General features: G+C 40.5%; 1 protein-coding gene across 4 annotated transcripts in view; it reads left to right on the forward strand.

The window, feature by feature from the left end:
- fli1 (Fli-1 proto-oncogene, ETS transcription factor) overlaps window positions 1-23890 on the forward strand; it is an 89846-nt gene that overhangs the window by 31925 nt on the left and 34031 nt on the right. For 3 of the 4 annotated variants that reach the window (XM_041802757.1, XM_041802777.1, XM_041802787.1), the window contains 3 exons: window positions 6374-6585; window positions 6896-7053; window positions 9565-9768. In XM_041802757.1, coding sequence (XP_041658691.1) covers window positions 6374-6585; window positions 6896-7053; window positions 9565-9768 — 574 coding nt within the window. The remainder of the gene's footprint in view (window positions 1-6373; window positions 6586-6895; window positions 7054-9564; window positions 9769-23890) is intronic. The other variant, XM_041802768.1, reaches the window with a different exon arrangement.

Below are 23890 nucleotides of genomic sequence, written 5' to 3' on the forward strand. Positions count from 1 at the left end.
CTTCTGGTTATGTTTTGTTAGCTCTTGGACTTCAAAGAGCTTTTTTACATGTAGCAAACATTTTATAATCATTTAAAACTTGGTTTTAATTTTTAAAACTATGTGTATGGTTTGGTGTTTGGTGAATGTCGTCTTGCGGCTCAACTGCAGTATCATCAGGTATCCCACACTTTGGCAAGCAGTGTTCCAAATTAATGGTTGTCAAATGCACAAGCCTCAAGACATACCATCAACTCCTTCATGAAAAGCTGTGACCCCAATGTCTGTATTAAATTCAAGTCTATTTTAATTTCAATTTCATGTTATTAATTTCTAAAGTTTCTGTACATATCTATCTATCAATATCTATCTGAGCTCTGTAAAAGCCGTGGTGTGTTCATGTTTTACTTGCTTCATACTTCTCCCTGTATATATAAAAATTACATTGTCAAATGAAAGCTTGTGCTTGACTTTAGTCTACTTCTTAATTTCAGCACAAGACAGACCTGATTTGGGTTTTTCATGACTAAACTGAGACAGCTCTGTAATGACAAACACATTGGCAACTAGAGTAATGATGATGTCTTGATTTGTATTATGGCAGCAAACAGCAGCACCATTAAAACCCTCGAGGCAGAGGCAGTGGTAGCCAGGGCCTAACAGGGCTCCGTGAAATCTAATTGACCTCCCTAAAACCCTTCAAACGATTATGGAGTTGCTTCGTCAGCTATAACTAGACATTTAGGCGCACTCAATCACTAAGCACATATGGACTTACAATGGAGTGGTCTTGCTAACTTTAATATCCACAAGGCAAGGAAAATAAAAGCAGCCCCACCATCCTTAAATATTTCTGTATGTGGCCCTCAGTGGAAAATGTTTGGACTCTCCTATCTTACACTATCTTAAATTCTTCAATGTTTCCAAAAGTGTTTTAAAGCCAGAGACAAACTTAGCTTTGTAATTGTTTGGGGGAATGTCTTGACTCTTGTTCTAAGGCTGCCATTGGTTGCAAGTTGAATCGCCCAAACTCACCCCAGTGATGCAGAAGTGCAATTTGCAGAAGCACACTAGGCATCCATGGAGCAGAAGGGGAAAAGGACCAGACTATTGTACTCAGGTAAAAGTAGAGTTACTCTGGTTAAAATTTGCTCGAGTAGAGGTAAAAGTAGTGGTCCATAAATATACTCAAGTAAAAAGCAAGCCATTTAGAATTACTCAAAGTACTGAGTTGCTACTTTTGATACCCAAGAGGCTTTCACAGTAAAAATGACCTGTCCTCAGTGTCCAATAACAAGAAAATATGGGCCGCCAAACAGATTATTTATTATAAGGTATGATCTAACCTAAAGTACAATGCAGCAGCTGTTTGGGGAAGAAATATGGAATCATTCTCTCAATACATTCATGTACTGACTGTCATGTGTTGTGAAAGCCAGACGATTGGTTTTTTTTATGTTCATGTTCATGTTTCAAGTAGAAAGAAAAGCTACTCAATTACAGTAATTTGAATAAATGTAATGAGTTACACTCCACCCTTGCCATGGAGTAGAGTCCAGCACTGCTCACTCATGCAGCCTCATTCTTGATTCTACGTCCTATTTTTAATTGAGGACTCTTTATTAAAAATGTCACCTCATAAGGTGCATTTAGTAAACACTCATAATGAATTAAAAAATGCATTTAAAGATGCACTCCAGTGGTCACTGAGTGCATGCACATTCTGGGCTCACTTCCAACATGAACAGTGTACTTTTTAACGCTTTTCTCCCTCATTGTGAGAAATTTATTAATGAAAACAAACCATCAATTTTGTGTTTAATAAATAAAATGGAGTACCATTTTTAATGAACAGAGTTCAAACAAAAAGTAAACATTGGTGATAGGCAGAGCGTGGTGGTCTATCTTTGTCATATTGTTCTGTTGTTTTGATTGAGAGCTCGCTTGCTTTAACCTGACACATCAGCTGGATTTGTTTTACACATCCATCTGGAAAACCACTCATAGACAGCGTTTGGGAAAGGTCAGAGCCTTTGAAGAAAAACTTGGAGGGTGATTGGATGAAGGTTCTGTCTGTGACGGGCCAATCAGAGCAACGAAACACATGACGTAGTCGCTACTGAGCTGCACCCCTAACGAAGGAGTAAACTCCATATAGAGCTGTATATGGTGAACCATGGTGACTGTAGACATGTCAGTACACGACTTTTGTCATTTTTGAAAAGAAAACAACTCACTGCTGTTCTTTGTTCTTCTTTTAACAAAGAAAAGTCAAGTTCTGATAAAACTGGCGCTTTAGCAGCATTCACGGAAATCTCTCCTGCCATAATTGCACCTGCCTCTTGTTGCTGCTTGCTTATGTCCCGACTCCGCTGTGCCTCAAAGTACTGCCCCTTGTCCCTGATTGGTCCTGTCACTTTCTAAGCAGGCCCAAACAGGCGTATCCATCTGCCTTGCGAGGTTACGCTTGCTTGCGATTCACTAAAAACGGCCCTGTAATCTTCTTTTTGGTGTTGACCCATCAGTTAGACCCACTGCACTTAAACTGAAATACCACACTTTTTCAAATGATAAAATCTTGTGATTGGTGTATCAAAAACTGCAGGAACTTCTCCATCTTTAGTCATATTTTAACAAAAGTAGAGATCACTATCTAAATTGCACTTGGCAACATTTGAAAAGTAGGTAGAACTGGTGTTTCATTACCATCTCCACCTACTTTTGGAGTTTGGTTGCATGTTTTTATCATAACAAACAAAACATTTCCCAAAATTGGATGTCTAGGTCTTCTATTTTTGTTGCTGATGTATCAAACAAGTATCAATATCATAAGATTCTTTTCTAATAATATGAATGCTTCTTAAATATCTATTCCTCATTCAGACTGAACATTTCACATAGATGATTTTGGTCAATACTGTTTTTGGTTCTTACTGTAAACGATATTTTAACTGAGCATTAGGCCCTGTATTTTTTTGCAGATTAATGTCAACATAAACTTTATCACCATAATAAATATCGTCTTACCATGTTTGAAAAGAATGTATCTTAAAAACTGGATATATTTTCCGGCCCTACTTTTGTTTTGAGTCTGTAATACATGCTGTACGTCCAAGCAGTTACACGAGGAGCATGCTTGAAACCACGTAATAAGTTGGCCGGCCCTGAGTTTCTGAGTTTGTTTTCTTTAATAAACTGACATTGCTCCAGCTGAGCCACAGCAGAGGGGTCGGTGTAGCTGTGACCTCCTCTGCTTCTGTTGAGTCTTCAGCTGTGGAGGGACACACAAGACAGACACATCAGGGCACGGCTGAGGATTTAAAGTCAAAAAGATCCTGATGATGGAGGAAAACGAACCACAGTTAGAACAGAATCCTGTCAAATATTACCAATATTATGTTTATCAGCACACAGTGAGTCATTTCTGAGTGAGCTGATGGGTATTTTCTGGTGGAACAGCTGAGTGTATTAGCAGATAATGTCAGTAACGCCCAAGCTTACATCTCGGCCTTACCCCACTTTGGCCTTGATTGAAGTCATGCTAACATCAACAGGAAGCTACAGTTGCTACGTGGGCTGTATACACAAACTACTTAGGATGCCAGACTGCGATATGACCAATAACTGCAGTCTAATTGCTGTAAACAAAAATACACCAGAGAATCAAAATTTGATATCACAAGGTTCTGGTTTAGTCAGATGAGAGTTCTGTTTACATGCAGGGGGTAAGATGAGGAGATTTATGCCACTCTTTTGTCTGTAACATATGGAAAATAAGGGCAACAAGGGAAAACAAGGGCAAGGGAGAGGTCAGTTTGGCAGAATTTAAAAAAGAAAAGAGGGGGGAAACAGTTTGACCAGATCTGTTTGAAGGTTGGACAATTAGCTTCCAACTCTATGCCTTTGCCCGTTACTTTCCCACTGTTAAAACTACATGTGACTCTACGTTTGTATGCATACATTCCAAAATTCACAGCATGCTGATTTGTATTTGCAAGATGTGTACTTACGCATGGAATCTATATCAGTGCAACCTGAACCTTGCACAGAAACCTTCACATACAGCACATGTGCAGTTCCACAAAAACCCCTGTGATTGGTCAGCTAGGTAGCACAGGGTGACAGCCATTGTCTTTGTAATGTCTCCTGGCTAAATGTATGTACTCTTGAGTGAAATTTGCAATAACTACAATAGAATCAACTGCTTCTCAGTATTTATCAGCCAGAACTCCAACATAAAGCCCTTGTTTTAGTCCAAGTGGTTTCCTGTTTAAAAAGAAGCAGGAAATGTGGCAGCAGGATAGACTATTGGCATAATGTCAGGTAACGTTTGGGTTTTGAGAATGGCAGTGTGACGTGGGCACAGCTAGGCACAAGTATAGTTCCCACAACAGCATAGGTCACTGCTGCTTAGCTGTGGTGTAGATACAAAACAGAAGCATAAACCAGGCTTATTTCAGACCATATGATAGTGGAGGTCAAAGGCCATCAGACCAAGTTGTCATTAAATGTTAAAGACCGCTTAAATGACTAGCTCCATTAATGTTTATTGTTACTGGGCTCTATTTTCAGACCAGATGTCATGCTAGCTTGCTGCTAGTTTAGGCCTGTAAATATGTAAACACTGAAGTCACATGATATGCAGGAGACAGGCTTTTAGATAAAGGGGGGCAGCATGCTAACTGGTAGTTTATATGTGGTATAATGCTCAAGTGTGTAGTCATAAGCAGGCCTGCCCATACAATTTGCTGGGCCCCCAAAAAACCTTCAAAATAGGCCCTCTCCAGTTGTGATGTACTGGTGATAGTAATGCATGTGTGTTGAATCAGTAGAATATGTGCTAGCATCCTGGCTAACAGGGCTGCTGTGCCAAGCTTATTGGTTTCTGTATGTTAAAAATATTTTGTTGTGCTACTTTTTAACCAATTTTCAGCACTTATTGTCTAGATTTTGCCACTTTTCACACATTTTTTTCTACTTTTGACCTGTTTTTCCCACTTCATATCCATCATTGCCAATTGTTGCCCAATATTTTTCTTATGACTTAGCTATGAAGTCTGAAATGACTTTCCTTATTGTTTAGTCCAGTGTGCCCATCCATATTTTACATTTTGTAAAAAAGCACATTCTATACTACAGCATGAATTAAAAAAAAAAAAACATTTTGTTGCTTTGATAAGAGTGGTCATTATTCAGGTTAAAATAAGATATGGTTATCACAGCTTAACTTTACAACGGACCATGTTTTGCTGACTGTAATGGGCCCCAAGTTTGGCTGGGCCACAGAAAGACCATTACCCATTTATGCCCCTTATGAACAACGTTAGTAAGGAGTAGTAATCTTTGAGACAGCCTGTATCTGGTTTTAATGACTTGTTATGTCCCAACAGGCAAAGATGTTTTCCTTTATCAGAGATAGTCCTTTCATGGAGCTTTAGTGGAGTCGTTGGTTTATTTTGTTCCTGTGTCGAGTTCAGGCTGTACCAAACTAATAGATTCATTATGATTAAAAAAAAAAGCATCCAGAAAATAATCCCATTTAAGATCAACAAAATAAAAGACTTTAGATTAGCGATTGTTATAAGAGTAACTGATCTTTTGCTGAGCTTTGCTCCCTTTGGTTACTGTGACGAGGTTAGCCAGACTCTTTCCTATTCAAAACAACTGAAAATACCCCGCTGTTTAACTATTTTTTGTTTTATTTTATTCATGTTATTGTTTTGTAAACTTGACCCATGTGAATGAAGTACGACAACGATACAACGGGTGTATAGGGACAAATCAAGATCTCAGAACACATGTTATATAAAATATTAAATGGCGTCAGAGTTTTGGAGGCCCCAATTTCCCTGGAGATGGTTAAAGTGTTTCTGTACACTTTGTTTACATTTAAGCACAAATATCACTTAATAACAACAGTGTTGAATGGAACTATTCTTAAATAGTATTTTTTATGATAATGAATAAGAATGATTTCACATCTGGGGGTCCCAGCCTCCTCTTTGGGAACACTGGTTTAGAAGAGTACAAAATAGTCTCACCTGTTTAATACCTGGGCGTGGGATATTAACTGAACTGGCCCAGAATTTACCCTGGTTATCAAACAGGTATAAACCTGGGGTTAAAACCCAGGTGTGATATATTTTGGCCTGCTACGTCTGTTTTTTATGCCACGACAGAAGTTAAATCCAGGAGCTAGAGGCACTATGCTATCAAGTTGTCCGTCTATCTCTCTGGCCATTCTTGTTGATGCAAAATCTGAAGAAAGTTTTGTGGGATTTCTTTAAACTGTGCACCCATGTCGTCTCTGACTCAGGTGGATAATAGAATCACTAGATATGTAAAGTGAATTGTTAGAGATTAACCATGTATTTCTTTTCTCTTCTCTCTACAGGAGGCGCTATCAGTGGTGAGTGAAGACCAGTCCTTATTTGAGCCTCCGTACGCTGCTGCTGCCCCTCTCCCCAAGACAGACATGACTGCATCTGGCACACAGGACTACGGCCAGACCCACAAAATCAATCCTTTACCCCCACAGCAGGAGTGGATCAACCAACCGGTGCGGGTCAACGTCAAGAGAGAATATGAGCACATGAATGGATCCAGGTATGACAACCACTTGAAGTGTCATACGTTATTCAGGCATCAGAGACAACCGTCTCTTCATGTATATTTATGGGACAGTGTCCTCAACTATAGCTGCTGCTCCACATGTTGAGATCCATCATTGGACAGGCGATTTATTTTACCTTGATTAACCCTCACTCTTTGCTTTTTGTCTGTGATATACTTGGCCATAGCAAGTGAAAGTCTTAAAAGCCCCGTGCCAAAGTCAATTACTGCACCAGAAAAACCAACAACAGCAGATTTATTTGCTGATGAAATCTCTGTAACTTTCTTCTGTGTGTTTGTGTAGCAGGGAGTCTCCCGTAGACTGCAGTGTGGGTAAATGTAATAAGCTGGTGGGCAGTAATGACACTTCATCTCAGATGAACTATGGAAACTACATGGATGAGAAGAACGCCCCTCCCCCCAACATGACAACCAATGAGCGGAGAGTCATAGTCCCTGCAGGTGAGAATGGCATTTTCAAAATAAAAGGCATTTTTGGTTTTGTGTCGTTGTTTTGGTAATGGGACATAAACTGCACTGGGAAGTTATAATTTTGCAAATTCCATGGAGTTTCTATAGAAGAACATATCGACTTGTGCAGGTGGAGATTTGTTCTTTGTATTTTTTTCACTGGTTTTATAACTTTGTATTTTCACATCAAAGATTGCAGAAAGTAGAAAGATTAGGCCTGAGTGATGTCAGTTACTGAGAGATACTGCAGCCAATCTGCGGCCATATTGTAGATGCTTTCTGGAACTAACTTTCAATCAAACAGACAAAGAGGAGTTGTGGCAGGAGGTGAATTTTGGTTTAGATTATATTTAGGAAAAACCTCACTGTGGACTGATTGGCACATCTCATTTGATTGGCAGATAGCTCGACAGGCAGAAGCTACGTTTCTGTCAACCAGAATGCTAGCTAGCTAGCTGACAGGAAGTGGAGTTAGTGGGCGGGCTGTTAGGTTGATCCAAAGTTCGGTTGAGACCACGATTTTAATATGGAGCCCACCAAAGATTGGCTTCAAAAGCAGTTTGAGTCTGCCTATTGTAAGCAGGCGGCTGACATCACGCAGGGTTTGTCCAGTTCTTTCTGTAGTCTGTGGTACAGACACAGCTGTGCTACTTTCCACTGGCATGCCACAATGTGCCAACAGGAAGGAGAGAAACAGAAACAGTGCTGATACTTCTTGGAATGTCATTTTTTTTCTCTTTATCTGGAGGTCACAGAAGAGAGAGGAAATGAGGGTTTTTCTCCAGTAATGGATTACTTTTCTGTAAAAGGAAACTAATGATGGATTTGTCGTATTGTAAAACTAACGTGTTACGGTACTTGTTACAACAATTAAGTAATCTGAGTACTCTAACGCAGGGTTTCCCAAACTTTACAGCCCCTAAAAAAACAGCATATTGCACAGCATGTTCAAAACTTAAATTTTAGGTTGTATTTGACTTTGTACTTACAGTTAAGCACAAATATCACTTAATAACTACATTTTCATTTTAATTTAAACCCATTTAACTTTTTTTCAAATAATAGATCAAATGTATTGTTTTAAATCATGTGACATTTCTCTTTGTTTTATGAAAAACACTCTGCAACCCCCTTTACTATCTCATGACCTCCCTGTGGGGTCCTGACCACCACTCTGGGAACCAGTGCTCTAACCCAGTGTTTCCCACGTTTTAGAAGGTGCAAGCCTTCATGACCCAACATCTTTATTTTAGTACCTTATTGCTCATCGGGCCTGCCTTCTGTGTCATCACTGGTTGGTTGGTTGATCTGATGGTCAGTGCTTGCTTAGATAGGGTGAATTCTGGACTAATGTTAGTCTTGACCCCGCACTGCAAAAGCCTGGAAGCGGCCACATTACCCCCGTCTCCTCCTTTGCACGCTTAACCCTTGGGCCTTCTGAGGCTGTCTGGGAAGTTGAGTTTCTTTTGGATTAGCCAAGCATCAGTTAATGTGACTGTAGCCTGGGTCCTGACCCAGCACTGTTCCTGACAAAAGGCTAAAACATGCTGGTTTGCAGTCATATTAACCAATGCCGCTAACATGAATATCTTGTTTCCTTCTTGAAACCAGAAGAGATGAGTTATGAAAAATAAAAGAAAAAAGTGTGTGCCCATATGACATCAAATATTCCAACCAAACAGTTTTGTGAACCAGGCTTGTAACATGTTTATTTCTGTAAACAGTGGCATTTAGCATGGGTTGTATATGTGACTTGGTGATTTTGCAGCCAGCCTCAAGTGGACACTCAGGGAACTGCAGTTTTTTTACTTTGATACTGGGTTCTTTTTTCAGCCATGGGGTTTGCTGTTTTTCCAGTATGGCACAGTTTAAGGTCTTATTTGAGAATGGTGCACCTTAAAGCCAAAGAGAATCAGGTTCTTCTCCCAAAAAGAAAACATGTCATTTATTCAGACTTGAAAGAGTCTTGGTACATTTTCCACTTTTAAAGGCTATTGAAATGTTGTTGCTGAACTGATCCAAATAGCTACTCATCTATAAACTTAATAGAAGCTCAACATGGACACCACTCCTTAACCACAAGTGGTAACTCTGGGGTTTGGTTTCCAAATTTGCTTCACAAGTTTAAGGCAAGTCTCTTCAAAATACTGTGTTGTTTATTTGTATATGGAGCTGTTTGAAAAATACTGAAAATTCTGAACAATCACTAAAAGGGATTTCAGAGTCAATACTTCTTCATAAAAGATATCCCCTTGAAAGAGTATATGACTCATCTCACTCAGGCTAACCCCATCCATGTGGTAAAAATAAAACAAAGAATATTTACAACTCTGTGAACAAGGTCTGCTACTGATATAAAATTCTGTTTCCAATTTGTTCACATCTCCCCTGCCCTTTACCTTTCCAGATATGAGGCTCCTCCAACTGTCAGCATGTCTGTCCAGGAACAACTGTTAGAACGTTGAGTTTACTCTCCCTTCTTCTTCTTCTGTTGTCCCGCAGACCCATCGTTATGGTCCCAGGACCATGTGCGCCAGTGGCTGGAGTGGGCGATCAAGGAGTACGGCCTCATAGAGATAGACACAGCCATGTTTCAGAACACAGATGGCAAAGAGCTCTGCAAGATGGGCAAGGACGACTTCCTCCGGCTCACCACCATGTACAACGCTGAAGTGCTTCTCTCTCATCTCAATTACCTCAGGGAAAGTAAGTCATGCACCTGAAGCTGCCTTTACATCAAAGGCCTGGTTCAGTTCAGTTATGCAGCTTCACCTGTCTGCTGCCAAATGTTGGGAAAGGTACCGAAATACTGATCTGTACCGTCCCTCTTTTTTGGCACCCTTCTGTTGTGGTACCAAGACTGGCGCTAGACCTTCTGCAGTCTGGTCGAAGGAATCTCAACTTCCTGACAAACTCACAATGGCCATGTTTTGTGCTAAACAGTTCATCTTTATCCCACTTTTGCCATAAACATGCTAAAGGAAACTGTATTATGCCACAAGAAAGATCAGCAAGTAACCCTTGGGGGGTACTGACTTGGTTTAAATGACAGTTCATACAATAGATTACAAGGCTTGTTGATGTGCTTTATGTGAAAGATTTGCTATGTAGAGCCAGCTCTTTTATTTGAATGACAGAACCAGGCTCTCATTTCAGAGCTTGTTTTCTTTTCAGTTTTGTTTGAAAGACATAAAAGGCCAAATAAATACCAGATGGAGAGCCATTTGAGAAGAGAAAAATGATCTGGGTCTCTTTAAAGAGTTGGAATTCCCATCATTTTTCAAAAGCATTTCTTTTTCTTTTTATACCTTTATCATAGAGGAGAACAGTGGATAGAGTTGGAATCAGGGATGAGAGAATGGGAAATGACATGTGGGAAAGGAGCTTGAACCCAGGCTGCCTGCATTCCTTACCACCAGACCATCTGCATCCTGGAATTCCCATCATTAAAGGCAAAGTTTGAGGGAACCGCAAGCAGGTTCAGGATTTACTGTACCATATCAAACTGCTGTAAACCTTCTCCAAGGCTGATCAAGGGGAAACTAGACTGGTTCCAAGGTCTTGAACACGTTTCACCTCTTCTCCAAAAGGCTTTTTCAGTTCTGAGGGTGACAGGGGGAGAGTCGGAGTATATAGCCTAGGCTGACCATTGCTATGCAAATGGCCTGTGTGGTCATCTTTCACAGCAATGGCCTTTTGGAGAAGAGCCTAAACATCTCCAAGAACTTGGAACCAGTCTAGTTGCCACTTGATCAGCCTTGGGAAACCCTGACCTGGATGACTGAGAACCTACACAGACATCTTGCTGGAAACCTTATTGGACCTCTTTGTGCAAATGTACCACCTAGAAGAATGAACAGACTGGAAAATGAAGAACAGCAATAGAGCAAATGCCTGTGGACAAGATAGTGGATATAAGCAAAGGCTGTTTGCAATTGATGTATAAAAAAACGTACAAAACTGATCAAAATATCTATGATAATGGTAATAATATCAACAGCAGCTTTCATAAATGTGCTTGTAGTATTCCTACTTTACATCCTGCTACGGCAGCAGGCGACATTAACAACCCACGCCCCTTCCGTATTTTAGTTATATGAAAAAATAGATTGAAAACGTCCTGCGTCTTTTTGTGATACCCAACAGCAGTATCTGGTTGAAGTTTTCATTCCTTCCTATCGGTAAAAATGTGGACACAGCTGTGCAGCTATGTACATTTTAGTGAAGCGTGCAGTGAGCCAGCTAAAGGGTAAATCCTTAAATTACAAGTCAGTTTAACTCATTCACAATTTTTATGAGTGCAGCATTGTTTCCCATTGCGGTAATGTGTTTACTTGCCTATAGATGCAATTACATATTGTGTTTAATCAGATTGCGTGTCATATGCCTAAGAATGTCACAGAGTGAATATCAAACATACTCTACACTCTACTCTAGGTAGAACTGTGATGTTATCATCCCTCTGGCTTGTGGTGATAACTGAAGGCAGGTGACATCATTACTCCTGCTATGGTTGGCATTTATGCAGTTCTACTACTGAGTCAAAGGTAGGCACAGACACTTGGAGCGTGTGCATAAAGTCTGCACCAGTATAAGCCTGACTGAAGCATTAACACGCTACGGTACATCGATCTCCACTCGCGTTTTGTGGATGTGATAGTCCAAATTTAAGAAATCTGATGTAGAATGATATCAAAATTTACATCCATTCAAAAAGTCCAGTTGTTGTCAGACTAACACAATAAAGCAACATTTTCTAACTCCTGTACAGCCCCTTTTTCAAAAAAGTTGTGGCACTGTGTAAAATGAAAAGAACAAAGAATGGATTGATTTGCAAGTGTCAGAAAAAAACCTATTTTACCATTTCATTAAAATATTAGCTTATTTTGAATTTGATGGCAGCAACATGTCTCAAAAAATAGGTACAAGGCCATGTTTACCATTGTGTAGCATCCCATTATCTTTAATCAAAGTCTGTAAATATCCAGATAGTGATTTTTATCACTAAAACATTTGGCTCACCATAAAATGAAAAATCAGACAAAGAAGCAGATAGAATCCTACATCAGACAAGAATGGGACAACATTACTCTACCTAAACTCCAGCAACTATTCTCACTTCCCAGACATTTACAGGCTACTTGTAAAAGAAGAGGGGATGCTGCACAGTGGTAAACATGAATCTGTCCCTACTTTTTTGAGATTCGTTGCTGTCATGATATGAGCTCATATTTTATATAAAATGATAAAATGTCTCAGTTTAAACATTTATTCAGAAAGCCCAGTTGTAGTCAGGCTAACACAATAAAGCAACATTTTCTAACGCCATGTACAGCCCCCTTGCCAAAAAAGTTGGGACACTGTGAAAAAATGTAAACAAAAAAAATGCATTGATTTGCAAGTCTCATAAAATCCCTATTTTACCATTTCATGAAATGACTAATTCACTTTAAATCTGATGGCAGCAACATGTCTCAAAAAAGTAGGGACAGGGCCATGTTTACCATCGTGTAGCATCCCACCTTCTTTAACCATAGTCTGTTAAAATCCAGGGAGTAACCAATAAAACATTTGGTGCATCATGGAACAGAAAGTCAAAGAAGCAGATAGAATCGTACATCAGACAAGAATGGGACAACATTCCTCTCCCTAAACTCCAGCAGCTGGTCTCCTCTCTTCCCAGACATTTACAGATACCTTTTAAAAGAAGAGCATGCTACACAATGGCAAACATGAAACTGTCCCTAATTTTTGGGATTATATTTTTTAATGAAATGATAAAATGTCTCAATTTAAACATCTATTCTGAAAGTCAAATTGTAGTCAGGCTAACACAATAAAGCAACATTTTTTAGCATTCATGTTTAGCATGCTAAACATGCTAAACATTAATCTGTCCCTACTTTTTTGAGATGTGTTGCTGCCCTCAAATTCAAAATGAGCTCATATTTTTTATGAAATGATAAAAAGCCTCAGTTTTAACATCTGATATGTTGTTTGTGTTCTATCGTGAATAAAAAATGGGTTGATTAGATTTGACAGTCATTGCATTCTTTTTTTTTATTTACATTTCACACAGCGCCCCAGCTTTTTTGGAATAAGGGTTGTGAACAGAGTATCAGTGTCTGAGTTGAAATAACAGTAAAGTGTCCTGAAGCCTTTCCTCTTACAACCATGCATGACAGCATGTGGTGATGTTTCCTGTCCGCTCTGCCATAAATAAGAAATAAAATAATAAAAACTACAAACACAAGCAGTAACTACAGATAAATACCTAATGCATAGCATTTTTACATGTATGTTGCCTATATGTTACTTGTATAAAAATACATTTTATTTACTTACACTTCCCCCCACCTCAGCCTCCCCTGACTCACTAGCCAACAACCACCTTTACTGGCGAATTCCTGTGGGAAACACTGAAGTGTCTTTCCATATACTCCTCTTTACTTTTAAATGAAAAGTGAGAGCAGACAAAAAACCAAACCTGAGGAGTGTCACATTTTTTGTCACCACTCTGCGCTCATATTACCATCAATAAACAAGGACCCTGCTTTTACTGGAAGCTCATTTCTCTATAATAGCTACCCAGTATTAAGCAGGGCTGTGGAAACCAAGAAGGTTCTTTCCAGTCTCGAGATAACCATCGACTGCATCCCCCACTTGACTTTGCAGCGCCTTATTCCACATGGTCCCGAAAGATGAAGGCCAGGTGCATTGCCTCAGGAATCACGCTAGGCCTTTTGTCTTGAGCACGGCAGAGAAAGTTGATCTGCAATTTGCAATGGAGGCAACTAAATTTGAAGCTCTAACCTTTGAAGAGTTCCTCGAATCAATCCTGGTTCATATGTTTCGGCGGGCGGACTAAGCCGTTTTCTGAGGCAGTATGCAAATGACCTTTTGAGTATAAGATGTAACATCTGGCATGTCTGTCGGTTTAAACACGCAGCGATGTCTAGTTCAGACAAAAGGCACACGCTGTTTTCTATAGGAAGGTCATGCATATTGCAACCGTAAAGAGAACAGTGTGTCCATCATTGAATTCTTAGCATTCTGTATAGAAAGAGAGAGCTGCCTCTGCTGTGGCTGCAGGATATCATGACACCACGCTGGGTGGAGTGACTGATGGCTCAACTAAATTTAACATAACTTCCAAAAAAACTGCGATGGGCCTCAGCGTGATGTAATGGGAACTGTATTTTGTGGGTGTCAACAGTTTTCTCTATGCACAGCGTCTGGGCAAAGAAAGATGCTTGTCATGAGTATAACAGCCTCATTGTGCAGCGCTGCAGCGGGTGGATCTGTCTGACCGCCACTGGGCACACTCCGCAGAGCAGTTTTCATTACGGCCACTGGCTGCGGGACTTAGCCGTGGCTTAGGCGTGCTGCACCGCGTCTTTGCCCAACGCTGCCCTTTTTTTGATTTAGACCTTGTGTGTTTTGGAGACAGAAGAGATGTCTCGGGAATCCTCTCCACTTGCCAGTTGAAATTGCTTTGGATCCGTTCCCGACAATCAAAAAGATGAATGCGCCCGTCCCGTGCCTGGACTGACTGACCTGTTTTGGGGCGGCTCTGTGAGAAGCAGGCAGTGTGTGTTATTGACATAGGGAGCCTAAGGGCAAGAGGAACCATGTTAGTAAATGAACGTCTAAGGAAGACTGAAGAGGAGGAGGAAGAGGAGGAGGGTGGAGGCTTAATGTGGACCCTGCAGGGCTGATATTTGGAAACTGAAGCTGTTCTCCTTTCCCCCCGCAGCACAAACAAACACAATCACAGACAAGGAGTAACCCCATCCAGAAAATAGTCCTCTGGCTTCACTCACGAGAGCTGGAGCTCGGCCGAGCTTTTAGAATACAGAGACTGAGCCAAAGCCCTGGAAGTATTAGTGATTCCAGATCATGTGATGTCTTCCTCTTAGTCTATCACCAATCTTTCATACATTATCCCTCATCCTCTAAAAGTTGGATGGTCCTAGGGGCTTCGGTAACATCTGTGTGCATCATGTGTGCCTTCAGTTCTGTTTATTGAACCTTTGATTAACATTCCTCAAAGTCATTAAGCTCTGTATGTACACTCGGCACGGGCAAGGACACGCTTCCCCACCCTACAACCATACGATAACAAAACATTCCTGCCACGTCATGTGCAAAAATATCACGCAGACAGCCACACTGCTGCAACCGCTGGCACAATCTGAACATCTGTCTGGCTTCCCAGCTGCTCGCAGTAACAAGGGTAGTTGCCCATGCATTATTTTGGCCTCATTGTTGGTCACTTATCCAGATTTTTATAAGTAATGGCCGCCCGCACTCCAATGTGCTTTCAATTTGGAATGCAATTTGAGAATTTGTTCAAATTAGTCTGTCAAGGAGGGACCGCGGACTGTTTGCTTTATCGCACCCATGTAGGTCGGTTTGATACCACATGTGCTGGAAAAGGAGCAGAGCAAAACCTCAGACAACGAAAGTCTGTATCCTCCGACACAGAGATGGAAGGGGGGGGGGCATAAATGAGTCAGAGGGCGGACAATTTAGAGTAAATATACTGAGGATCTAAAAAAATAAATTCAGAAATTGGATGAAGAAATATGTCCTTGACGGATGAAATTTACAGTAGTTATTTGAGGACAAGCGCGCAGAGTGAAGGAGGAGAAGCGAGTGTTAGCAAGAAGTCGACTATTTTTTAAGAATCGCGTGGAAATGGTCCGAGATGTTCTTGATTGAGTGCTGCTGGAAAACAGCATCGGTTCTGTTTCCCAGCTGTCGCCATTGCTTGTGCGTCTGGATGGATTTACAGCGAGGGAGTCAAGACACAGTGAGAGAAAGGGAGAGAGTGATAAGTCTGGGCTTCTGCAGCTCGCTCCAGAGTGGGGGACATTCTCGAGCCCTCAATAGTTTATACAGACCATAAACATCTGGGCTCGAAGGCTGAGTAGGGAAAAAGGAGGTCTGGAGAGCTCGCTTTCTCTCTCTCTCTCTCCTTCTCCCCCTCACAACATTTTTATTGAGCTCCCTTTGCATTAGTTCTTTCTATTGGCAGATTATCACTGGTGCAGAGGGGCTCAGCAGTCTGGCTCTGAGCCCTTTACTGTTAGCTGTCTGCTGTTAGCCACCATTACAGAGCACTTTGTGGCCGCTCACTTGACTGCTGGGGTGCAGACACTTAGCGCTACAGGAATTTATGTACGTATCACATTAGCATAAGTGGAGGTGGATAATAAGCAGTTGCTATTCATGTAAACACTGAGATGAGATCAGCTGTAATTTAAGCATGCTGCTTAGAGGTCTGTTATAATTGGACTTACAGCCAGTTAAGAGTTATGATTAAGTCAGTGACGCTTTCAAGGTTTTATCCAAAAAATGAGTTCAATTATTCTTCAACCCTCAGGTCACGCCGGCGTGATCAGCTCACTCGACATTTTCAAAGTGCTGTAAATAAAAAACTAGGTCACTGCGCTGCTGTCAACTTTATTCAAAAGTGCAGATCTGAAACTTTCTCCCAGTTTTTGTTTGACATTGTTAGGCCTTGTAAAACAGAAGATATGACAGTTTTAATTTGAAAGTACAAAGATATCTATCTGGTAGTTAAAGTGGGATGGGGTAGACTGGATAGGATAAAAGACTATAATTATACATGTTTTAATGGGAAATATTTGGATATCGTTTTACTATATTTCAATTTTATCTTTATATATTGATATTTGCAACTTATGTTTACTTTTTCAAATTCCAAAACAGTTCATTGAGCATGTTTATGATTTTTATTATAATAAATAGTATATTTTTTTCAATCAGATTTGATGATTTTTGTGTATTTTTAGGCCAGATATGATAATAAAGTAGGTTAAAGTGAAAAAAATAATTATCAGATCATACAGAGGAAGCTGTGATGAAAAAAGGTACCAAACATGGGTTTGGTAAAACTTCTTATATGGGGTATATAAAGGCAAAATCCAAAGTTTTCAAAAACAGCCAAAATAGGCTCAGACTGATCATTTATCATACAAGGAAAATTGTGACAATTGTACATGTTTGAAGTGATTTATAACTCCCTCCACCTTTCAGACCTGGTGGATTGAAAAGCTCACCCACTTCAGGCTGTGTTTGCTTTGATAAGTGAGGGTAAATAAAGGAGAAAGGACCTTCCATTAGTTCTACATTTCATTAATCAAGGGTTAAATCAAAGAACTCTTTCAGTTGTTGCACGTTAAATGCATGCACATCTCTTTGGGTAACTGCCCATTTAGGGCGTGGAAGTTGAAGAGCAGTTCACCTACCTTGGCAACGTAATCTATCGATTTGACTGCAAGCTGAGATCAGCCATAGACTTGGACTCGTGCATGGGGCGATGGACTCGCTGAGCAAGACAGTGCGGCATTCCTGGTATCTGAGCATGCAGACAAAAGTCAGAGTCTTTCGGTGTTTAGTCCTTCCAGCCTTACTATGAGGTCTGGAGGCTAACTGATAGCCAGAGGCTCTGACTGGACTCCTTTGTGACAACTTCTCTTTGGCGCATCTTTGGTTATCGTTGGTAAGACCGTGTGTCTAATGCTGACGTGCTCAGGAGAGTGAGGATGGGAAGGGTCAGCTGTCTGATACGGGAATGGCAGATGTGCTTATACGGGCACCTAGCAGGCTTTTGCAGGCCTCACTGCTTACTGGGTGCTCATGACCCAATGGGCTGGTCAAGATGCAATGGGTGGCTTTGTGCGTTGTGGAGATGATACCTGTGAGAATGGGGCGTAGGCCTAGAGCAGTGTTTCCCAACCATTTTTCTTAGAGCCCCCACAACATGCACCTAAGAAAAGTACGGCCCCCCCTCAGGACCCAAGAGAGAAGAAAAAGTGACACACTGCCATCATAAATCAACGTAGATTTTAACAGTTTCACTGATAAAACCTTAAAAAGGCCTATGCATCATTTTTGTATCAAAAGACAGTTTTTTAAACTACTTAATAACTGCTTTATCATTGTTTTAATCAATATTTTCAAAACTAAGTTTGCAGCCTCAGAGCAGACAAAGCCTCACACACCCCCATAAGATCTTTGGCGTCCTGGACCCCAGGTTTGGAACCAATGGCCTGGAGGATGGCCATCAGGAGGCCAGAGCAGTACAGGATCAAGGTTGATGCGGCAAAGTGCCCAACCAGCAATACCTGACCTGACCATTAAAAGTGTTCTGGAAGGGCAGAACCTTTGAAAGGTCTTGGAGGATGTTTGAACATTCTGTCCGTCTCATATGTTACAGGCCAATCAGGGTGACAGAATTGATGTAGACTGCATATGCAGCTAGTCTCGGCACTTGAGCTGCTACGCTGCTACTGCAGCCAGATGATGAATGAAACTCGTGCCAAAACTGGTCAAAGAAGAAAAAAAAGAAATGAACTGCCTCTGTAAATCAGCTTGGTTTGTTTCAGTCTGTGAATGTGAGAACTGATGCTAAAGTGTGACCTGGACAGAGGACTTGAAAAATAGTTGAACAAGCTGAAGTCCATTTACAATGAGCGTTTAATCCTTAACTAAAACAAATGAAATACGACCCCTAAGAATCTGCACTGCTTTCTCATTTACAGTTAGAGTTGCACCAAAGCTGGCAGCTGATTTTAGACTGCTGTGCCTGTATTGAAAGAGATCTGCTCTGTTTAAGATTTTGGGGGCCTGATAGCTCAGTGGGTTACACCACTGACTTTGGTGTGGGAGATCGATGGTTAGAATTGCAGTCAGTACAGAGTCAGTATCTAGTTTGAGGCCTTGGGCAAAGTCCTTAACTCCTGGAACACCTGTCTACCTGTCAGATGTATGTTGCTTAGGATAAAAGCATCTGATAAATAACATTGTAAGATTTAAGGAATCTTTTTGATAATCTTAACCCCCAATGAATTAATCTGCAACTTGATGTAAATGTAACGTTTTCTCAGGACAATTTAATTCACGACCATCTGTGATCAGACATTTATTATGTATTTGAATGAAATAACCACAGAATTCTTTAATTCAGGAGTGTAAAAGCATATTTTTTTGTATCAAGATCATCCATTATTTTGACAGATGAAGGAGGACAACAAAGCTCAGAGTTTAAATGTGATAGAAATTAATATTTAGAGTTGAGTGTACCAGCTGATCAGAATGTAATGACACTACTGATACAGAGCAGTGGTTCACATTCACCAGTGAGACATGTACTGGTGTGCCTTGGGAATTTGTAAACCATGCTTGATTACTACACTAATACAAAAACTAAATATACATCCGCGTGTGTTTTCTCATGTATTTTGATGCTATAATATTGTTTTAAAACTTGCAATATCACATAATATCAAAATATAAAAGCTTGAACAACCTCTTTGAAAAGTTTTTTTTAGTTTTTTCCTCGATTTCTGGTATTTTCTAACTGTGCTTTTGTTTCAAAAGTAGATATTTGGGATAATTTAGTGTTAAAATAGCAAATAACAGGTACAACAAGTTTTTAATTTGCTACACCAGATTTCTTTAATAAACTGTAAATACAGCTGACAGCTGATTTTTTTTTAATTAGTTGCTGCCAAATTGTGTAGCAATGCATGTCTAGGTGTGCACTGTGAATTTAATCAAACATGCATTATTACTACAACAAAACCAAGTAAAGACCACATGTTAAAGAGGTGATTTGGATGGATTTAAGTGTGGTGTGCCTGGAGATTTTGGCTTGGTCTTCAGTGTGCCTTGAGCAAAAAAGTTTGACAATCACTGATATAGAGCTTAAATTTGTGACTAAGTTTTGCTCTGTGCATCAGTTAGATTTAAGCTCTATTTAAGTTAAACCAAGGGGTGAATTTTGTACCGTAGACAGAGCAGACATGAGTCTAAAAAGCCAGACAATAGTGGACTGGTCACTAAAACTCATGCATGATGTATTCACAGACTGATCAATGAAAAAGACATGAAGACAAAGGAAAAAGTCATGCATATGAACATAAAACCCACATAAAGTTTACTCAGACAATGGGCTGATAAAAAAAAATCACTGTAGCAGTAGACTCACATTTGAATAAACAGAATAGTTTCCATTCAACACCTTTAAATGTCAGAAACATGGAGCTGTCCTCCACCCAGCAGGGGCTGATTGCTGAGAGTGTGCGGCAAAAACCTTTACCTCAAGAAAAAGTGAGAAATTATAAAGTAAAGAAAACTTGTGAGATGCTTTTGTTGGTTAAAAAAAAGCTCCTAAATAAAAACGGCATGGGGCCTAAGTAACACGGTCGACAGGTTACCTATTGGACAACATGACTGGCCATTAAATGCATTTCTTTGGCCTTATAAAGAAAAAAAAACATCTTTGCTTTTGGTTTATCTAATAATAATGATAAAAATAAAAATAGATAAATAAAGACAGAAGAACAGAAGACAGGACACAACACAGAAGACAAAAACTAAGTTGAGTGTATGGGGGTTAGGTTTAGGAGAGACTGTAGTCTGTGGTGAACAGGTGGTGCTTGAGGAGTTTTTCAAACATGTCCCAGGATGAGGTGTTGCAGATGTTTTCAGGTAGGGTGTTCCAGAGGATGGGGGCTGAAGTCCTGAAGGATCTTGTCTTCATAGGTATGAAGTTTGGTGGTTGGAGCATCGAGAAGGCCGGTGTCTGAGGACCAAAACCTCCGGGTTGGTGTGTACAGGTGAAGAAGGTCAGAGAGGTGCTGAGGGCCAAGGGCATGAAGGGATTTGTAAGTGAGGAAGAGAATTTTGTATTTGATTTGGAATTTAGCCCTACCCTCATCCACCTGTGGAGGTGGATGAGGGTAGGGCGGATGTCCTGCCAGGCCCTAGTGTGGGTGAGAACCCTGGCAGTGGAGGTTTGGACATATTGGCACCTCTCCAGGGCTTTGTTACCCCAGAGGTGATACGTGCATGTATGAGGGTTTCTGCTACAGTCTGGAAGGTGTTCATAAGGTGGAAAAGGGCAGTTTTGGTCACAGATTTGATATGGGGCTGGAAGGTGAGGGTGTATTTGAATCCTATCAAATCAATAGTTTGACAGGATGGGAAAGGATGGAAGCGTGTTCCTTGGCAATGCATGGTACTCTGGAAAGGTCCCATGAGCGTACATGATAAAACCGGGTGTAACTCAGACTGCTGTCAGTTTAGCTTGGCCATTTTGGGACCAGTCGTCAGTTGTAGCTAAGTCAGATGAAGGTGGTTAGAACGACTTTATTTCAGTCATTTCATGTTTGGAATTTGTACAAGCTAAATTATGGCATCACAGCATTTGTTGGGCACTGGGTGCTGACTTCTGGGTGCCGACTTCACATTTTGGTCTAATTTTGACTTGTTTCAAAATTTGCAGATATATTGCAGATTTATTTCACATGCAGAAGTCAGGAGTTAACATCTTAACCCCTCCTCGGAGCCTATGGATGGATGCTGGGGTTGAGGACCCCAGTCTGAAGGCCGTAGGGTCAATTTAGGTTTCAGTTTCTTGCCCAAGGATACTTAACCATTTGACTGCTGGAGCTGGGGAATGAACCCCCGAATTCACCAGCAGTCTGGTTTAATATTTCTTCTGTACACTTTATAACGCTGGTGTAAAACTAAGCTCACATGCAGTATTATCGTACAAACCTAAACAAATACATTACCGATGGCTGGAGCCCACTTGGCCCCCTCTTGAGGTGGCAAGATGCCCAAAACAGGGTGACTGGAGCCCTCAGTTTGTTGACAAAGCTCCGACCGCATGTTTGAGGCAACAGTATCACACAGAATAAACAGACGGGGCCTGATGGAGGTCAATATTGGTGGGAATTCTGCTTGTTTTAGTGACCTGAACCGTTTGACTCAGCTCAGCAATAAGAGGCAAATCTTTCAGCTCCCATTACAGCCCATAACATTTGGGCTTTTATTACAGATTTTTATTGAATTTATGGTCAAATGTCTGATTTGTGTGCATTGATTTTGAAGAAATTCTTAATTGCAGTTAAACTAACGTGTATTCCCATAATAACACCATGTTACATGATTTTTGATATGAAACATGGTTAAGTGTGCGTGGCGGTGTCAAACAGGAGCCTATTGTCGTCATAGGAGTTGGCATTGAACCTGCATCCCTAGAGGCCAATCACAGTCCAGATCAAGCCCTCTAAGACCCCTGTCAATATTAAAGGGGTGCCGCATTGAAGGATGGGGCTTTTTTTACATATAAGTCATCAGTCATAAAAAGGAGAGAAAAGAAAATTGTTTGTGGATGTTATGTAATCAAGCAGACTGTGAGCAGATGTGACCGGGGAAGGAAAGAAAGCGTAAGGGTTTTAAAGACTAAACACTGGCCAGTCCTCCCACTGTGCTGTCAGATTACCAGGACGTGTTTGTTTTCTGAGAGAAGGAAGAAGCCGTCCAAATAAATAGGCAGCATGGCCAGGACCCCCTCCACTAAACAGGGGTGGTGGACTAAGCACACAACTCGATCACTTTACAAATCCTGGTCAACTATTAATCTAGTACAAATGAAATTTGTTCAGTCTAATCATTACCTCCATAGTTACCCTTAATGCTAGATGTGCACAAACCTCAGTGCAAAGTGAGGATGATCTGGTGTATGATAGCTTATCTGATATGCATGTGGAGGTGGTCTAGGACTCTTTCATCCAGAAGGGTTCGGTGGTGCAGATGATCAGCAGGTACAGTCAGAAGGCTCTCAATCAGGACGAGGGTTCGATCCCCAGCTCCTGCTGTGCTGTCAGCTAGAAAAATGTCAAGTCTGTTAACCATTACAGTTTACATGCATTAAACACTTTCATGCGTGGCTTGCTTAGAGCCATCTAATCTTGTTGTTATGACGGGGATTCCTGCTCTTTTTTAAAGATTGAGGCCATTCAGTTCAGCTCAGAGATAATCTTTTGGCTCCAAAATGGCTCTGGTAACATTCTGGCTTTTTAAAATATTTTATTAAATAAATACACAATTGGAGAAAAGGACACCGCACTCCTGTTGTTCACATAAACATGCTGGCTCTTTTGCTCAATCACAGACACATCACTTCTCTATTGTCCCTTCTTGTCTTGGTATGAGTTGTCTCTTCTATCTAACCAGCACCCCTCAAGCTTAATTTGCCTAATAGTACAGCATAATTTCCTTTAGAAGCATGTTTATGACCAAATGGTGGAGAAAAGCTGTTAAAAAGGCGCTGCTAGCCTCTTGGATTGCGGCCAACTTCATCTCAATTTAGCTTTCGTTGTATTACTAGTAGAGTTTAAGCAATAAAACAATGAGCTGATAAATAATACAAACAAAATCCTTACATTTTAGAAACTAGAATATAAAAAGTCAATAAAATAAACAAAACTGTTGAAAGAACTTAAGATAAGACAATGATAAAACAAAGGAAAAAAGGAGTAAAATTAAACCATATTAAAACCCAGATTGAAAAGATGTTTCTTATGTTTACTTTTAAAAGCCCCCCCAGGTTATTTGTGTCGCCAGCAGCTTTACAGTAGCATGTACTGACATCCAGCCACATACTGGTTGATCAGTTATCTTTACACCTTAATCCCACTTTTCATATTCTTCTCTTATTATATGTTTATATTTCGTTGCAAAGAGTGGCTAATGTTCTTTGCTTCTAAATTGAGTCATGTGGTACTTACCTTCCCAAATTCAAAAAAATTGGGACGCTGTGTAAAATGAAACGATGCTGGCAAGTTATTTCTGCCGATAATCTCGAGGGCAATGGTTCACACCTGGCATGCATCTAAATCCAATCATATGACTGACATCCTCCTGAGTTATTGGTCTATTTAAGCTGCAAGATTTCTGGTCTCTTCCCCTGCTCTGTCCTGGATCAGCACTTTGCTCTCGCTTT

Source organism: Cheilinus undulatus, linkage group 2 (genome assembly GCF_018320785.1).
Source record: "Cheilinus undulatus linkage group 2, ASM1832078v1, whole genome shotgun sequence".
NCBI lineage: Eukaryota > Metazoa > Chordata > Actinopteri > Labriformes > Labridae > Cheilinus > Cheilinus undulatus.